At 38.6% G+C, this 20,449-nt stretch overlaps 1 protein-coding gene across 2 annotated transcripts in view; it reads right to left on the bottom strand.

Moving 5' to 3' along the window:
• Positions 1-20,449, bottom strand: part of LOC149574841 (diacylglycerol kinase 4-like) — a 313,933-nt gene that overhangs the window by 75,685 nt on the left and 217,799 nt on the right. For both annotated transcript variants that reach the window (XR_016360102.1, XM_089814678.1), the window contains exon 9: positions 2,199-2,276. Coding sequence is in view for 1 of the 2 variants with exons in the window: in XM_089814678.1 (XP_089670804.1) it covers positions 2,199-2,276 (78 nt within the window). In the remaining variant the exon portion in view is untranslated. The remainder of the gene's footprint in view (positions 1-2,198; positions 2,277-20,449) is intronic.

Below are 20,449 nucleotides of genomic sequence, written 5' to 3' on the forward strand. Positions count from 1 at the left end.
TATGGTGGGGCTAGATTGTCGTGTAGTGAGACCATACAGTGGATGTCATACTTCTTAGGGTGCAGTTTGCCAATTCCTCCTACACCAATGAACATACGGAAATGTTGTAAATCAATGATATTAAATATGTATACACCCCAAATCACTATAAAGAGATGGATGCCAATAGAATTGATGAAGTTTCATCAAACTATATTTATAATTGCAAACAAGAATGGTGTGCAGATTTGCCAGATCCGAGCAAGTAATACAAAGACGGAATACGGAGAGGGTTGAATCCCACTGAAACTGAAATAGCCAAGTGGGCAAGATCTTTCACTTACGATATGGCGAACAATAAAGAATCCCAATTGGAATTCGCATTACAAAGAAAACATAATCCAAATCGCATGACAACTACTTCCTACATGCCATGCTTAAAATACTCTTTGAAGGAACTCCCGAGGATTTACAAAGATAGCCAACAACAACACCTATGAAAACAATTAAAATAAAAATAGGTCCGAGATATACTAAATCAATCGGCCCATAAAAAATGCTTTGACTATTTATTTTATTTTTGACTGGAACATCACATCTATTTTTGTAGTTGTTGATCAGTTTTCAAAGATGGTTCAATTTATTGCTTGTAGAAAAACAAATGATGCAATTAGAATAGTTGAACTATTCTTCTCAGACGTTGTTGAGTCAGTTTCGGCGAACTTTGTGGAGGAAATTGGGGACCAAGTTAGATTTAAGTAGTGCCTATCATCCTCAAATAGATGGGCAAACAGAGGTAGTCGATCGGAGTTTGGGAAATTTGTTACATTGCATTGTTGGTGAGAAGTCCAAATAGTGGGACTTGGTACTACCCCAAGAAAAATTTGCTTATAATAGTTTTGTTAATAGATCAAGGTGTTCTAGATCTCATTCCACTGCCGTTGATAGACAAAATTAGTGACAATGGAGTAGCTTTTGTTGAACACCTTCAACAACTCCAACAAGATGTCAGACAAAAGTTACAACACGATAATGAGGGCTACAAGATTGTTGTGGATGCTAGTAGAAGATAACAAATATTTGTTGAATGTAACTTGGTGATGGTTTACTTGAGACGTGAGAGGTCCCCAATTGACACATATCATAAGTTTAAGTAAAAAATATTGACCCTTGCAAAATCATTAGGAAGATTAATGATAATGCTTACGAGGTCAGCTTACCAGACAATCTAGACATCTCTCTTGTGTTTAATGTTTCTGATTTGTATGCATTCCATAGAGATGTTCATGAGATAGATGATGGACAAACAGTGGATTGGCAACATCACCTTCCTAATAAGAAGGAAAAGATTGTCAGAATTCTATACAAATAGACTACATCCACAAGGCTTGATCAGTACAACAGATATTTGCTACAGTGGGATGGGTTACTAGAAACATAGAGTACATGGTTAACTAAGTGGATAGTGATGCAGCTGGATCCAACAAAGTTGCAGCAATTTGCAAACTGTCACTTGCAGGAGCTACGTGTAGGGGAGAATGATGCAAGGACTTCCGAGGGTTATAACTTTTGACTCAAATGTGGGTTTTCGCTAAAACTTTTAGGGTGGCTCTAATAGGAGTTAATTGGTTTTCAATTCAGCTCTACTCGATGGTGACCATTGGAATTTATTTTTGCAAGCCAAAAAATCCATTTAGACCTCTGAAATTAGCTGTCCGTATTTTTTCTATTTTTTTAGTCTTGTTTCATTGTAATAACTTTGAATGAGTGTTTCCAAATTCGAAGATTACTTGGCAGTTTTATTTGTCAGGGATTAAAGAAAGTTCGTTTAATTTTCAGCTTTCTAGGAGTTATTTCGAAGGTTATCAAAAATGGCAAATTCCACCCAAACAGGTAATTTTTCGTTTATTCTAGTCTCAAGGGTTTTTAGTTATTTAAGAAGCTGCTGAACATTGTAGAAGGATGGTCGGTGAATGGGAAATCAGTGAGTTTCAAAATCTGTGTATTTCATCTATGTTTTTATGTCTGGTTTCATCTTGAAGAATGTATTACTGCATATAGATACCTGGGTGCTGCATCATAGGTAAGATTTAATTTGAAGTAACCTTAAAGTGTAGCAACGTAGCATATTTTAATTGTAGATCACAAAGCAAATCTTGATTTATATTGCATTTTTAGAGATAAATTAACATAGAGGATCGTTTTTTGCTCAAAGGTACCTCGATGGAATAGTGATTTGCTCCCATTCAGAATTTTTCTTTCTTCTGATGTGGAGATCCAAAATGTCATTTATTCCCCTGCAAAGAATGAAATCTTCTTGTCAAAAAATCAAGTGACAATATGTATTCAGACTTATATGTAAAAATATATACAATGGACTATTAAACTTGGGTGAATATCCATTCAGTGACATAGGACCATTTCTATATTGTTACTAGCTTAGACAATATGAAGTAAATATCAGAAAGATACAATTAAAGCCAAGAAGAAATTATTCAAATACATAACAAACACATCCAAGCATTCCATATTAGAGATCATTATTGAGAAGTAGTGGATAAACAAGAAAAATACTCATGTTTTGTGTGTTGTATCCATATGATATTTTCATATTGCATCTAGTTTTCAAGCCGAACATTTGTCTTTTTGACAAACACAAATCATGCACTAGATGTTTTTGTCTTCTTTTGAATATATCTTTGCAGAATCACTGATCAATATTTCTCAAAGGAGAAGCAATATCAAGTTTTAACAAGAATCGATATAATTCCAAAACCTAAGAAATTATAAAAAATGGGCTTTGCAACTAGCCACGTGTTTGTTTGATGTCCTGCTTGGTGTATGCTTGTTGTGTGATCTGTGCGTCATGTGTTTCATCCTATGTCAAGTGCACTGTCCGCGTGGCACTTGCTTTAATTTCGCTTGCTTTTGTTTGTCCCCCGGCTTGGGTGGTATTGTTTCACCATTTCGTGCCCTTTCTACTAAGTGTGGTTTTTGCCCTCAACCTAGTTTGCTTGTGCAATGGGAGGGTCGAATCATGGCGGAGGGAAGGCCATCGGCACGCAGAATGACATGGGTGGAGGTACGATAGAACATGGGGTTATTAAATCGGCAGCTGTTAATGAGGGCGAAGGTGGAAGAAAATTGTCGTTCAAACAGGTGATTGCCGAAAGTTCCCCATCTATTTCGGCAGCCGCAATGTTTAAAAGTGTTTTGCTTAAGCATAGTGTGGACATGGTGTCTGCTATTTTAAATGAAAGGTCGAGGCTTAAAAGCATAGCAATTTTTTTCGTTTGCTTGGATAAAGATGCTTTGCCTGCGAGGAAGTTTATTGATGATTGGCTCGCCACTGTGTGGGGTTTAAAACTTGGTATTTATGTGACTTACTGTAGAATGATTCAGAAGGTATTATTTGTTATTTTCCTTAAGAATCATAACATGCAAAAAAGAGTTTTGGAAAAAAGGTTTTGGAATGTCAATAGGTCGGTGTTTAGGGTTTATCCCTGGTCTCCAAAGGGTGAATTTGATAAGGTGGTGGCTATGGCCCCACCGAATTAGGTAGAAATTAAAAATCTGAATGTGGAATTTTGGCCGTTTATCCCACAGATTTTGAAGCCTTTAGGCTTGGTTTTACAGGTTGAGCAATTGAGAGTTACATTACCTCGTCTCAACGCTAGGGTTGTTTTGGCCCTGGCCCCAAAAGATGAATTCCCTGATAGAATTTCATTAGAACTTGAAGGAGAAAAATATTGTTGCGAGATAGCCCTGTTGGGAAATTTGAGTGCTTGCTTTCATTGCAGGCATAACGGGCATACTAAAAAAGATTGCCCAAGTCTTCAGCCCTCTCATAAAGAAAAATTCAATGTGGTCAACAGAAAAGAGCCATTGGGTTTACCAGTTACTGATAAAACTAGTGATGGCTTAGTCTCTAAGGAGACTATGGGTAATGTGAGTCAGCCTAGGGAGACTGGTAGCCTGTGGTCGGACAGTCCCAAAGCAATGCAAGATATTCAGCATCAGGTTGATAGCTCTATCGACATCCCATTAAATAACAGATTTTTGTCGTTGTCAAATCCCCTATTTGAAGAAGAATTCGAGGTGGTTCTGGCTAACGTTGAAGGATTGGAGCTTGCTCCTGGTCTCGTAGCTTCCTCTCTACCAGGAGGTCAATCCGAGACCCCCAAGGAGGTCATTAATTTTAGACCTGTTCTAAAATGCTCAACAACTAGCTCTTATTTCTATTAAAGAGAAAGCTGGTATGATCCAACGAGGAAATAAGGAAGTGTTGCTGTTGCAGACAGCCCCTCCTTCCTCACCTGAGTCGGTAGCCTTGGAAGAGACGGCTGCGGAAGGACAGTTTACGGAGGTGGTTAAGAAGAAAAGAAAAATAGTAGAGAAGAGTTATGGTATTGTAGGAGGTAGAGGGAGGAGAAGACTTCCAGATTGTATCAATAAGCTTTGTAAAAGTTCAAAAACCCCCTCAAAATTGACATGATGATACATATACATAGTTGGAATGTTAGGGGGTTAGAAATGCCTGATAGGAAGTATTTGGTTAGGAGATGGTGTAATAAGTTGAAGAATAAAGATTTTATTTGTTTACAAGAGATTAAGGTGGCAGGGTTTCAAGCATATTCCATGTTGAAGTTTCTGTGGGACAAGGCGATAGGTTTTCACTCTAACCATGAGAGAGGGAAGGGAGGAGTAGCTATTCTTATTAATCCTAGATGGGAGAAGGCAATTGTGAGCCATGGATGTTCAGTATGTTAGAGGGTAATTTGGGTTATTGTCAAAGAAGGAGGTAGTGTTTTCGGCATTTGTAATGTGTATGCTTCTAATGACTATAGGGAAAGAATAAAACTATGGGAGTGATGTTGTGATTATTTGCCAAAAGTTCCATGGATAGTTATGGGAGACTTTAACATGGTGGAACACAAGACGGATAAGATTGGAGATTTAGCCCATTGTTGGAAGGGTAATGAAATGTATTTTTGGCACAAATTCAAAAGGAAATTCAATTTGGTGGATCCTATGGAGAATATGTATGGAAAGTTTCAAGACATTTGGTTCACTTGGTGTAATAATTAGTTTGGTAAAAAGAGGGTTTATTGTAGGCTCAATAGGATGTATGGAGATGTTGCATCTATAGAATTCTTGCAACACGAGAGTCATGCTCCGGTTCAAGTGGTGCCAGCTTCGATGTCTCATCATTCTCCCATCTATTCCAATTGTAGGATAGAGGCCCTTGGGAGTGACCATGCCCCGAAGAGGAGGCATAATAATTTCAAACTGAATTCTTCGCTCGTTGATGATTCTGAGAATACTAAAGCTATAGTTACGGTCTCTGAAATCCTTCGGTTCAGCAATCCTACTCCGGGACCTATTGATCTTTGGAACTTGAAGGTGGAGACCTGGAGGAACCTCCTTCAAGTCATTGGAAAGAAACTGGCGATGGACAGGAACAGAGAAGAATCTTTCTGGCAGAAGAAGTTGATGTGGGTAGAGAAAGAAATGCAAGGGGTAGGAAGGGATGAAGAGACGGAGTGGCAATTGGCTAATATTAAGCATCAGCTGAGCTGCATTTAGAGGTATAGGATCTAGGGGCAAAGGATTAGAGCTAGGATGAACTGGATTAACAAAGGTGATAAGGGGTCAGGATATTTGTTTAACACCATTAGAGAAAAACAGAAAAGGGAGAGAATTAGCGATATTCTTATTGGGGATAGAATTTGTAATGACCCTAAGGAGATTCAGGGAGCCTTCTTTAGCTTTTACAAATAGCTATTCCCTTCAAAAAGTCCTCTGATAGTAGAATTGCGATGGGTGAGTGCTTTAAGATCATTCCTTCCAAGATTTCTGAGGAGGAAAAGGTGAACTTAAGTAAGAATATATCAGTGGGGGAAATTGAAGCTGTTGTTGACTCCCTTCCACATGGAAAGGCACCTGGATTGGATGGGTTCCTTGCTGAATTTTATAAGAAAAAAAAAGCTGGATCTGTAGTGAATTGTTGGAGGTATACAAAGAAGCATACAAGAAAGGGTCATTAGGAGGTAGTACAAACCAAGGAGTTATTAAGTTGTTACCTAAAGAGGGAGATAGTTCTCTAGTCAAGAACTAGAGACCGATAACTCTTTTGAACTTGTCATAAAAGATTTTAGCTAAAGCTCTAGCCAACAGGATTGCGGGGTTGTTAAACAAATTTATTTCCCAGACTCAGACAGGGTTTATCCAAGGTAGGTATATTTTGGGAAATCTAATCACTAGTTGGGAAGCCTTGAATTGGGCTAAGGAGGATGGACAAGATGTTGCTATGGTGCTGTTAGACTTTGAGAAAGCATATGATAGGATTGAGTGGGATTTTGTGATTGGAATGCTAGAAGCTTTTGGCTTCCCAGAAATATATTGCAACTAGGTGAAAGTCCTATGTGTTATAGATGTTAACGGTTGCCTATCGGAACCAATTGTGCTAGAAAGATCAATCAGACAAGGGTGCCCGATTGCCCTCCTGTTATTTGTTATTGCAGCAGATGCACTTTTCTACATATTGAGGGATAAGGAACTGGGGGCACCACTCAAAGGTATTTCCTTGCCTAATGGAGAGGAATTGCTAAATGCTCAATTTGCTGATGACACTTCTCTATTCCTAGGATTGTCAGAAGAAAATTTTGAAAATGCTTGTAAAAGGGTAGACTTCTTTTGTATGGCATCTGGATCTAAGATCTCTCCAGCCAAGTCTAAAGTGTTGGGATGGACTGTTGAGCCACCAGATTGGGTAAGCAGAAAGGTGTGGCAGTGGTCTGGCCCTAACCAAATTGTCAGGTACTTGGGAATTCCTTTTTTAGTTGATCCGAATCTCCAAAAGATGTGGGAATGGGTGTATGGAAAGATTAATAGGAAGCACCTGAAATGGCAATCTCATTCCCTGTCCCTCACGGGTAGACTGCAAGTTGTTCAGAAAGTTCTAGCATCTCATCATATATATTTTGCCTCAGCTTGGATGTTTTTAAACTCTCACATGGGCTTGTTAGATAAGATTCTTAGGGACTTCCTGTGGTCAGATGGGAAAGGTAATAAGAAAAGGCATTGTGTAAAGTGGGAATGGTGCTGCCAGCCTAAGTCACAGGGAGGCCTGGGGTTAAAGGATCTCAAAAGTCAAGGAATGGCGTTAGCATCCAAATGGGTGATAAAGGTCCTATGGGGGAATGAACCTTGGAAAGTGTTGGTTAGAAATAATATTTTGAAATCAGTCATCAGGAAAGGTAAGGATTGGAAGGAGATACCAGTGATTGATATTGTATTAGGGGAATTCAATATGAGACTATTTGGGTCAAAAATCTTTCAAACATTTTGGAAGGCTTGGATGTAGGTGAGGAAGTATATTCAGGGGAGGGATGCAGCAGGGGGGCCTCCTTATTTCCTTGTGATGGACAGATCCATTTGGTGGGGTCTCTCATATAATAATAAACCACTGGCACTTACACAGAGCTGTTCAGTAAAAACTTGGAATTCGAAGGGGATTTCATGGATACAAGATATCTTGGTAGGGGGGAAGTTAGGGGCGTGGGAGGAGTTAAAAGGCAAATATAATATTCCAGACTCAGAAGAGAACTTAAACAATGATTAAAAAAGCTATCAAATTTAAATGCTCTTGTGACATCATTGATTCTAAAGCAATTATTGACAAAGTCAAATGGGTGGATGGTACACTGGTGAAGGAGATCACTTCTAAAGGGCTGTATTTGTGTATGAAAAATTTTCTGCTCTCATTGCTAGGGTGATCCAGTGCTGGGGGCAAATTAACCCTTTCTCAGATTGGTCTTTCTTTTTTGAATTTTTTTGGAAAGGTTTAGCTGAACCTAAAAAGATTTGTTTTAGATGGCTGTTGTTGCTTAAGAAGCTAGCAGTGGCTCAAGTCCTGTCATCTTGTGGTCGTGCACCTGTGACTTGTAGTTTGTGCAGGGTAACTGAGTCTTTTGAGCATCTGTTCTTTGAATGTGTGTATGCCCGTAAGCTGTGGTCCATTTTCCTTGGTACTCCTTGTTTATGGAACTGTGTTGATAGTATTACCTGGAGTGAAATTCTTGCTGGTTATGTTAAGAAATTTGATTCTAAGCTTAACTCTTTTTGGTTTGCTTTGTCTACTGAAATCCTGTGGACTCTTTGGAAGGACAGGAATAAAGAAATCTTTCAGGAGGAGAGGAGAAGGCTTACTGAGTTTAATTTTAAACTCACAAATCACAGGTGGCAGTGGTGTTGCACATTTCCAGAAGCGACTTCATGATTCTCATGCGTGAGGGTAGCTTGCTGATAAATAAAGATAATGAACATGCAGCTAACTATATAGCTGAGTATCAAAGTATGTTGGCACCCTCAGAGGCAGCTGTACTGAGCAATGTTAGAGATGAACTTCGTGAAGGTAGCCCAGGCAGACAGGAGGCTTCATCCCAGTTATGACCCAGACCAGTGAAGAAGTCCCAGTGATTAATCAGGAGCAAGACAGCCAGAATGATGGCTGGAATTAGTGTGTTTTTTTTTTTGGTTTCAAGTCTTACACTGTTCATTTTGCTACATATCTGTATATGTAAATGTAAATGATGAATTTTAAAATTCACAGAAAGCTGCTAATGTAAAATCTCCCCCCCAATTTTGTAAGTGTACATGTAATGGGGTTGTGATAAGATATCTTGTACAGACTGCTCTATACTTGTAAAGCTTTTAAGCTATCCTAATAGAAAAAATATTTCTCAAAGGACCTCAAGACAAGCAACAAAAGAAAATAAATGAAGGAGAAATTAAAATGTTACTAATTCATGCTCAAAGTTTGAATAATGTATACATTGGTGTGCAGCTTCAGGATAGAGGATTTATAGGTCTGCTAATTAAGTCAGCTGCATATAGAAGTGGTCCTTGTAATAAAGAGATATGACAATCAAGGATCAACATCTCATTACCACTGTCAGGTACACAATAGATGGATAAGCTGGATTTTGAGGTTAGAGGTTGTGTGCATACATAGGTCCACACCACATGAAGGTTCTCATTACTTCCAAAAATTTCATTCATTCAGCTGCATATAGAGATGTACATTAGTAAATGGATACAACTTTTTCCATATTGCAAACACATGAAACATCTATGCTCATTTGCAAATAGAAATAACAAAGGATAAGAAATTAGTCCGCAACAAAATATAGAGCCACACAACTGTATAAGGAAATCATAAAAGTTTTCAAAACTGTTTGCTTGCAGTGCCAAGCATACACCTTCAAGCACATTACCTGGAGTTGAACTATTTAAAATAGTACGAAGATTATGTATTCATACAAGTTGTTACGTGTGACAAACAGATTTGCATGCATAGGTGCACAACCAAGAATGGATATCATATATTACAAGTTTTAAAGTAAGTAAACACATTTACAGTTCGACATTTGTAAAGGAATAGATCAAATTAGTTAAAAAAAATCTGTGATTGCACTGTGAAATGCACTCAACAGATTTAAGAGTTAAAACAATGGATTTACATGCATTGGCACACACCTTCATAGGCTGATGACATGTTAGAATTAAAGTTCAAAACCTATTATATAATCATTCCTAGAATAGGGATGGCCAACTCTATTGAGTGATCAAAGCTAATTCTATTAATATAGGCACCTAAACACAGCCCAGCTAACCAGTTATTGTCCTAAGAGCTAAAACCTATCCATTTTAAGATAGAATTTTAATAGTAATTAGATTATACAATGTTATTAAATAAATAACGATAATAAAGTTATATTAAAACTGATATTAAAATATAATTATAGGAAATAATAATTATTTAATCTATATCATCAATTAAATTATATTTAGTATGATGTTTTGAATAATTAAAAAAATAAAATCTCAATGAGTAAATAAAGAAATAAAATTAAATACAAGAGACAAATATTATAGAAAGTATGTTAACTTTCTAACTTGAATTTAATAACAAATAATAATAAATACAAATAAGTAATTAAATAAACTAAATCTAATAAAAAGTAGAGACTCTTTAAAATTAAGATATAAAAAGGAGGAGAGTTTATTTCAGAGAGGGGAAAAGAAAGAGAAGTAGGAGTTCAAAAAGGAAAATTGGAAGAGGAAAGTAATACGAAGAGAAGAAAATAGGGAAGTGACTTTTCAAAAAGGTATCAAAGATATTGAAAGGATGTGAACTTTCAAAAGGATCATAATTATGAATAGTTGCGAATCTTCAAAAATATTCTACTTATAAAGTATTGAGACTTTTCCAAATGATTTTAGTTAGAAGGGTTGTGACTCTTGGAAAAGAAGAAAAACCAAAGTACATTTTATCCTTTCCTTATAATTAGAAAGGGAAGAATTTCATAAAGTAAATATAGAATTGAGATAATATACAAGGAGTAATTCATTGAAGGGCTAAGGATAGAGCCACATGGACCAAGCAAAGAGGAAGGTAAGAAAGGTATGTTTGTGGATTATATTTGTTTACTTATATTAATGAATCATACTTGTGGATAATTTATATTAGTGAATCATGGATTTTGCCGGCTCCATAATAATTCTATTTTTCCTTTCAGCTACCCCATTTTGTTGACGATTGTAGGGTACAGTGAACTCCCTCAATCCCTGAACTAACACAATATTCTTTGAACAATTCTGAAGTGTACTCTGTCCCATTGTCAGTTCTCAAGGTCTTAATTTTCTTTCCAGAGAAATTTTCAATTAGAGCTTTGAACTCTTTGAATCTATTTAGGATTTCCTCAGATTCTTTATATTTTAGGAAATATATCCATGTTTTTCTTGAGAAATCATCTATGGAGATTACATAGTATAGGGCTCCTCCCTTGGAGGGTGTTGACATAGGTCCACAAAGGTTAGAGTGGATTAGTTCCAATATATTTTTTGGTTTTGCTTGAACTAGTGTGGAATGATGCTTTGGTGTTTTTCCTAAAGCACATCATTTGCATGTTCCACATTATGTGGAGTTTAGTTTGGGTAGTCTGGTCACCAATTTATCCATTGAATTTAAGGCTCGAAAGTGTATGTGCCCTAATCTTTTGTGCTAGAGTTCATTTATGTCTGGAGATTCAAGAATGAGAGCTTGTTTAGGTTTAGTACACAGTTTATATAGATAACCTTCCCTTATTCCTATAGGTTTGGCTTTCTTAAATGTGGTGGATTTACGCCAAGCCAAAACTCTCCCATTCATGAATGTGACTTTGTATCCAATATCTTCAAGAGCTAAGATAGATATTAAGTTTTTTTTTAATTTCAAATATGTATAGTACATCTTTTAGTTGAATTTCCATGCCTCCCTACTCCTTTTATAAGATGTGCAGAATCATCTCCGATGGTCACTTCTTCATAAGTTTCTTCTACCATAGTTTCCATATTTTCTCAGAATCCAGATATATGTCTGGATGATCCGCTATCAATTACCCAAGTGCTTGATTTGTTTGATACTTGATTTGATACTGCTGAATAAAATAAAGACTTTTCAGATTTTTCTTGTGAGTTTACTTTTCCAATGTGGGCATAAGATGCTTGTTTCTTTGTCCTGTTAGGATAGTTTACAGCATAGTGCCCATATTGGTCACATCTAAAACATTGAACTTGTGAAGTGTCTTTTCTATATTTTCCTTTCCCATGAAAATTCTTCTTTCTTTGAAGTTCTTCTTCTTTCCTTTCTTCTTCATATTTGTATTAAGAACTTGTATGTCTTCATCTAAGGACTTTTGTTTGATTCCTTTTGGTAACAACCTAGCTTCTTCTTGTAGACAATTAGATTTTAGACACTCTAGTTTAGGGAGTTTTGATCTTGCACTAATACCTTGTTTGAATGAAGATAATTTCTTACTGTCTATTTCATATCCAACATTAGACAATTGATCTCTTAATTCTATAATTCTCATAAAGTAAGCATTTACATATTCACCTTTGTTCATGGTTATGTGATTCAGTTGTGTTTTTAGTGCAAGATTTCTTCCGGTATTATTTACCTCAAATGTGCTTTCTAAGGATCTGAGCATAAGATATGCAGTTGTCTATTTTGCTAGACTAGGCACAATGTGACTCCTTACGGAATCCACTATTAATTTCATAGCCTTTTTATTGTCTTCACTCCATTGTAATTTTTCTAGCTCATTCTTAGGCTCAATACTATTGCTTTTAACAAATGAGTCTACTTTGTTTTTATCTAATACCATCATGATTTGTAGCTTCCATGTTGTGAAGTTATTTGCTCCCTCAAGGCGATCCTTGAGTCTTATTGCACTTGTCATTTTAAAAGATGAAATTGATATGTTAAAAGTATGCAATCTGAATTCTCAAGTTTTACTTGGTTTGTTATAATCATGGCTTTGATACCATGTAATTGAATTAAGCTTCTATCATATTGTATGTTCTTTTCTCGTTATCATAGGTGACTAATTTATGTTTTGCACTTTTATTTGTAGGTATAAGAGCAAATGCACCTTTATTAAATCTGAACAATATTTTCAATCTTTAATGCCTCCAATATATATAAATCGCCCTATATGTAAGAACACGATCTGCAATAGTATCGCTGAATGTAAGAGCCCGATCTGCAATAATGATAGTGGTATGTGCACTGCAAGTGCAATATAAATCAGATAGTAAATGGATGATGATAAGCAATATGATTTTATATCGATTTGCTGAAGGTATTGATCATTTATTGATTTTGATGATAACCTTCCTTCATGGATCTTGCATATATAATACAATCAAAGGTTGTAGTGATTGGTTATGATCTTCCAACCCCAAGAGGCACAATTTGTCATAGTTAGTATTCACTAACTAATCTGGTCCTTAAGGACTTGATTAGTTAGTGAATATTAACTATGACTTAAGACAATACATACCCGATTTGAATACATATCAATGCAAGAAATTCATTTTAGCTAGAATGATAGAACAAGTTCAAGATCAATGGAATGCTCATCGGGTGTGAGACGATATGCACATTTATGGTACAGTTACAATCTCTAGTGATTTGACCGATGCTACTCATCAAAATAAGAATATCCTGATGGTGTCAACATATGCATATGTGAGCCTTAAAGGGTACACTCTAGAAAAGACAGTTGAATAATGTAATGTCCCCGTCATAAAATAATTGTATTTAATTAAACCTTGTTAATGGGCCGATTGATTTAATATATCTCGGACCCATTTTTAATATAATTGTTTTCGTAGGTAGTTTGGCCGTTGGCTATCTTTGTACGCCCCCAGAAGGTTTTTCTCGACGGGTATTTAAGCACAGTTTGTAGGTAGTAGTTAGGTATGCAATTTTGAATTATTTTCTCTGTACTGCAAATTCGTGTTGGAGTTCTTTGTTGTTCGTCATTTCGGAAGTGAAAGACCTTCCCTATTTGGCTTTCTGATTTCGATGGGCTTCAACCCTCACCCTATTTCGTTTTGCATTGTTTGCTCAAATCTGGTAAATCTGCGAACCATCTTTGTTATAGATTCATTTATATATGTAGTTATATATCTTTGGGTTCTATTGCTCTGGCATTAATTTGTATACTTGTCTTGAACGAGAAAGATATCATCATTCAGTCTTATTGCATTTTAATGTGCTATACTGGACATAAACATAAATGGAGTCAGCAATCTGGTTTTCTAAAGCATTGTGCCACATTTGCTTCTATGTTGCGTTCTTCCATTACTATTGTAACATGTATTAGAACTAGTTTAGGACTCCCTGTTAATGAAAATATCATAACCAATGACAAAGGAGTTAGAAAGATCTTCAAAGGGGAACATGCTCTAACGATGAACTTTCACATTTTGTTTCAGGTGGCCATCAAAACTTTCATATGAAGGGAGGTTGCACGAGCGGAAGATGCCGAAGATACTGTGTGGAAAGCATTGAATGTAAGCCTCACAGAAAACATGTTGTTGCATCACCTTCCTTATCTACTAGCGCAAGCATCCATTGCTTAGGCGAACCAAAGGGAGGAAGTCAAGCAGGAACAACACTGACAACAAATCTTGCTGAATTTTGCTCCAAATAACCGTCAGGAGGAAGAAAAACACAATGGAACCCAGCAAAGGACAAACACATGAACTATAAACCCTCGTGAAGGGAGAATAAAGGGCATTGTAAATCTGTAATGACACGGTCACATAGTTGACCCACATTGTATAGAGATATGAATAAATAAAGGTGTTCTATTCATACATCATGTGTTGTTAAAAGAAATTACACCCAATTTATTATATAAAGATAGGAATAAGGACCAATTGGATGCCTTGCAAGCCACATATGAAGCGCTAATTCTCGCACAAGAAGTAGAATGCCGACGGACGTTAAGGGAACTTGTCGAAAGACAACTAGTTTAAGGGTTGTCTGAAGGGGACCACAGAGGTGTCATAGAAGGTGACCACAGGATGGTTATGGGAGGCGCACCAATTGAAGGGGAACACCACGGTTTGCCAAAACACTGACATGTAAGAAGTAGTGAGAAGTTACTTGAAAAGACATGGCAAAGGCTAAATTTGATTCAAGAAATATGAGAGCAATTCATAAACCAATCTCGCACACCACCAATGAAGGAAACCCAAGGTTGGAGTGACTAAAGGGAAGGGGGAGAAAAAGAGAAGGAAAGTCGAGGACACCAGGCAAGGCGTGTCGGAGGGACAGCACATGGTGGTCAAAGCAACTCATTGAGCTCCAACCCAACTAGTTCGGGAACACAACCAACAGGAGGATACATGTCTCAGAAACAAAAGTTGTTTACCATACTGGGTAAAGAAATCAATGCACAGACAATAGCTATGAATAGCAGAGCTTCTTATTATTATTCACATATGCCAAAATAGTACATTATGCTTGCTAATATCTGATGATTAGATGCTTTACAATGACCCAAGAGGGTGTATAAATACTTTTCGAAGAACTTTCCCGAAGGAGTCCGTCGGCCACATACAACATGTCGCTACATAACAAGAACCTTTTCGAAGTGACCCTTCGGCTACTTAACAAGAACCTTTTCGAAGGGACCCATCGACTTATACACAATTTCTACCAATGACATCCCCACCCAAAAAGAAAAGTCGTCTCCTGACGACTATAGAACAAAACTCAAACAACTAACTACAACAAGATAGATCTGCCATATCACTTTCACATTCGTTCTGTGCCTGCACCAAACTAGTCTCCAACCCACATTGCATCTGTAGCCACAATATTGTTTCCTTAGTCAAGCTGACCTTGATAGCCACCTGTGTTGCTTTCTTTGCTTCCAACTCTAGATCCACTGAGCCAAGTGTCGCTGCACTGCCTTCAACTGGATGATCAACTCCTCCCAAGCTCTCCATGCATCCACCAAGATAGCTTCACGTCCAACACCTACTCCAAGTGCCTCTAGTGCACAGACACTTCATGCCTGTAGCAACTCCAAGTCTCATAAATGGGGCAGACTTCTCACGAATGATATCCACAATGACAAGGTGAGGTCGAGAGGCAGCTCCCTCACAGGGTCCTAGGGCCAAGACCAAATCAGCACTCCGAAACCCACATAAAATTGCATGGAACACACTATTTTTGTGATTTCTTCTGAGCACATACTCTTTTTGGCAACCACTGATGTTTTCCCTTCCCTTTGGCATCATCCATCACTCATTCTGAGCATTCTTGATTTGTCGACGTTTTTATTTTTTAAGAAAACCTCCCTTTCTCTTTTGAACATGTCCGTACAGCAAGCAACCTGTTCTTCAAAGTCCGCATGGACAAACTGGAAGCTCAATTTGCAATTCCGTACAACAATAATCTTCAAGGTCTATACGCCAAAACCTCAAGCTTAGAAACTTGAAGACTGCTCTAAAAGTGAAAGAAAATCGGCATAATAGAGGTTCTCCCAATCAATGTTTTCACAAATCCGTACAGTGGTTTAGGCTAGAAAAGCCATACGTTGAACCTTGCTAAAATTCATTAGTTGAAAATCTGTACAATACACAAGCTTTTAACAATCCGTACGATAACTTGGTCTTAGAATCTGTACAATGACTGGCTCCAAATCCGTACGCAACCCTGAAAGGGAATTCCGAATCCGTACGGTGCCTATCTGACTACATCTGAGAAATCCATACGCTGACTACATTAAAAAATCTGTGCATACCCCTGCCTGCTAAATACCGTACGATAGCCTTTTAAAACCCGTACACTGCATCTTCATTAGAGAATCCGTATGGTGAGCAATTATAAGCCGTACAATGACTTTGAAAAAGCCGTACATTGACTTTGAAAAAGCTGTACAGTGGAGAGCTGGTCAAAAGCTGTATGGTTACCTGAGAAATCCGTACGGTGGCTTCTCACTTTTTTTTTTTTTTTTTTCAATTTTTTTTTTCTTTTTTCTTTCTTTTTTTTTTTTTTTTTCAATTTTACATATATACAGTATTTACAGTCGTGCTTTCCTCAGTTGTTCGTCCATGGAGGTGCGTTACTTCTTTCATGGTAGACATTCAACTTCAGCCTATTCATTGCGTCAGCCACTTCCTTTCTCTCTAGCATCCATAGTTTTATTGCTCTGTTATCGCCCACTTCCCGAATCTGGTACGGCCCGACCCATTTAATTTTGAACTTGCTTGGTTTGATCTCATTCCGGTTGTCGTACTTCAACACCCACTGTCTGAGTTGAAACCTACTACGCCTGTTCTGTGTCATCTCCATATCGCCCAATTTGTTCTCGAAGCTCGCTACCATGGACTCTGTTAGCTGCCCCTTTTGTCCGTCAATAACACATTCACTCTGTATTGCTACAACTTTTATTGAACCCTTCCTCTTTGTTGCCTATGAAGACCGTATCGTGTGTCTCCCTTGCTGCCAGTACCTTTCCGCTATATCTGTGGTTCGACGTAATACTTTCTTCCTACGCGGTCGTATAGTGGAATTTTTCCTTATTTTGGGTTTGTACTGTATGTTCTTTCCTTCAACTTCAGTCATACCTGCCTTTCCTTCTTCGGCTTCTCTTTGTTCCTTCAGACATTCATTTCCTTCTTTGGCTTCTCTGTGTTCCTTCGGACATTCTTTTCCTTCTTCGACTTCTCTGTGTTCCTTCAGACATTCATTTCCTTCTTCTTTCTTACCTTCGTCGATCCTTAGCATTTTACAACTCGGAAAGAGCTCGTAATCCTCCATCTACCAGTGGTAAAGACCGTTTACTGAATCCAGATCGTCATCTCCTTCCAATCGTAGGACTCCCTCCTGATCAGGTTCCATACTCTGCCTCCTCTCATCCTCTTCTCCTTCAGAATCCGGCGATAGAGCTTCGTCTCCAACCATCTAAGTGTGTAGATCGATGACATACTTCCGGCCTTTGCTTTCAAGTGATAAAGTATTTTTCTTCCAATTGTGTTTTGCCTTGGCTTGTATCAGCCACCCCCGACCCAGAATAGCATCATATCCTTTCCGCCTCAGGGGAATCATGACGAAGTCCAACAGGAATGGTTGTGTTCCAATTGTTACTGATTTCGCTGTGAGTATTCCCAATGGCTTGATTCCATGTTGATCAACTATTAACAACTGGAAGGTAGGTGGCCACAATGTCGGCTGTCCCAACTTTTTCCAGGTATCCTCTGGCAGCACATTGACAACAGATCCTCTGTCCACAATCGTGTCTGTTAACACAGTTCCAAGAATGCCCATTTCGACAATCGCCAGATAGCATCCAGATGAGAGGGCTAACAGCATCGGATCTTCAGCACTTGCGCCACTTTCCTTCTCCTTTTTGTCCATTGTACTTGCTCCACTTTCCTGCTCCCTTCCATGTTCTCCTAGTAGTTTAGTAGTGGGAACGATGTTTGTGAGTGCCGATCGGAGCTGAGGCATAGTGAGCAACAAATCATTTATCCTGACGTGTACCTCAGCTTGCAATATTTGCCATACGATGTTCTGTTCTACGCAGTTCCGTACGGAAGTACCAGGGGTTCCCTTTCTATCTGCGTTGCTCTCTGGATCTCTGCCCGTGCTTCCTCCAGTCTCTTCTTTTCCTTCGTCGTATCGGGGTATAGCTTCGCCTACTTTCGAGTGATTGCCCGAACTTCTTCCTCGTCCATCCTAATGGTAGTCAAGTTTACTCCAAACTTTGAGCACTTAGCATCGTCATGATCGCCAGGTCCACACCATCGGCAGAGCAACTTCGGTGTGTTCGCCGTTGTGCACTCTCGGGCAAAGTGACCCCACAAGTTGCATGCGTGGCATTGAGCTATCGGCCGGCCATTCGCATCATATTGAATTCGACTCCTCCTGCCATTTTTGTTGTTGCCGGTATTGTTGTTGTTGTTGTTTTGACCGCGCCAGTTGTTTCTGTATCTGCCTGATGTGGCACCTTCCGTACTGGTGTTCCCGCTCCCTCCTGATGCGGACGCTTCCTACGTGAGGAACACTTGTGCTGCTCTTGATTTCAGGTTGAAAGGGCATTCCTTTACCGAGTGTCCTAGAATCTAGCAGATCTCACAAAATTGCTCTTTCGGGCAGGATCCCTTCGTATGGCCTTCTTTCTTGCACTCCGTGCACCCTAGCTCATTGCCCTTAGTCTCCTTGTTCATGTTCTTGAACTTCATCATCTGAATCATGTCCTTCTAGAGGGCACGGACCTTCTTGTTGCTGCCCTCTTCATCGCTGCTATCTTCTCCTGAAGATGCATCGTCATCTGAATCGGACGAGTTGTTCTTCTTCGTCTTTGTCTTCTGGTCACTTTTGAGGTTCATTGCCCGATTGTACGCTTCAATGTATCTCGATGCTGGCACGATCTTCATCTTCTTTCGTAGCTTCGGGCGAAGACCTTCAATGAACCATCTCTTTTGTAGCCCATCAGCCAGCTTATTCTCCATTTTATTGATCAGGTTCTTTAACTTCCTGGCGAAGACTCGGACTGTTTCATTTTTCCCTTGCTTAGTATTGAATATCTCCGCTACAATCTCATTATCGTCTCGCAATATTTGAAATTCCGCAATAAATTCCTTCTTAATATTATCCCAACTATTTAACTTTTGTGGATCTGTCTTAGTAAACCAATCAATCGCAACACCCCGTAGGGTAGCAGGAAATTGTCAGATCCATTCGTTTCTATCTGTTATGCCATTTTCCCTCCAGATCGTTTCACATGTTTTATAATGTCGGATCGGATCGGCGGTTCCTTCACCATCAAATTTAGGCAACTTTTCTGTTGGTCTTGCCATTATTACTAGATGTTGTGGGTTTTGTTATGTACCTTGTGTTTCCAACACCCGCGTTGTTCCCAACACCCACGCTGTTTTCGACACCCGCGCTATTTCCAACACCCGCGCTATTTTCAACACTCGTGTTGTTTTTGACAATCGCACTATTTGGTGAAGGAGGGATTTCTTCAACCGAAGCTACCTGTTCCGGAAGTATATCTCGAACGAAGAGTTCACTCCACGCTTGTGCTCCCTCAGCACTCCAAGCTGTGCGAGTCGATCCCCTTCCGTCTGGATTCTCTTCCCTCAGTGTATGCATGTTCAGAAACTCCTCCCTTGCTTCTTCCACCAAATCGAGCCGCTATCGAGTCTCTTCCAGCAATTTATCAATGCTTCTGTGTCTGTCAGTAACTAGCTGAAATCTCCGTCTGCGTTCAACCTGTTGTGCCAAAATTAAATTTTCCTGCGCGGTGCGTATTTCGTCATTTTTCTTCCACTTATTCTTATTCTTGTTCAACTAATTCGGCATTTAGTCTTCATCCGTTTGTCTGTATACCAAGTCCATCGGGCAACGACGCCAAATGTTTACCGTACAGGGTAAAGAAATCAACGCACAAACAATAGATATGAATAGCAGAGCTTCTTATTATTATTCGCATATGCCAAAACAGTAAATTATGCTCGCTGATATATGATGATTAGATGCTTTACAATGATCCAAGAGGGTGTATAAATACTTTCTGAAGAACTTTCCTGAAGGAGTCCGTTGGCCACATACAACATGTCGCTATATAACAAGAACCTTTCCGAAGGGACCTATCAGCTACATAACAAGAACCTTTCCAAAGGGACCCGTCCGCTGATACACAATTTCTACCAACAACAAAAGCTACCTAAGTTCACTCGTAATAGGAAGGAGGATCTCATGAGAAATTGCCAGGATGTGAAACTATCTGGACAGAAAACAGAGTTTCAAATAAAGCGGAATTCAAACTTCTTTGGGATGACAATGAAGTAGTCACAGAAATACACAACTTGAAGCAAGGGAAGAAAGAAATGGTAAGAGCCTATAATAGAAGGCTTAAGGAATTGCTAGGGAGAATGGCAACCAAGCCAACCGACAAACTAAGAAAAGATGTTTTTGTTGAGGAATTAAATGCTTCCCTTAGAAAAATGATGAAAATAGTGTTTGCTAGGTCGTAAATAGACGCTTACGACAGAGCCATGGATATGGAAAGTGAAGATAAAACTTCAAAGAAGAAGGAGAAAAGTAAGT

The sequence above is a fragment of the Cupressus sempervirens genome, chromosome 2 (genome assembly GCF_028749045.1).
Source record: "Cupressus sempervirens isolate cs-2001-9-10 chromosome 2, ASM2874904v1, whole genome shotgun sequence".
Classification (NCBI taxonomy): domain Eukaryota; kingdom Viridiplantae; phylum Streptophyta; class Pinopsida; order Cupressales; family Cupressaceae; genus Cupressus; species Cupressus sempervirens.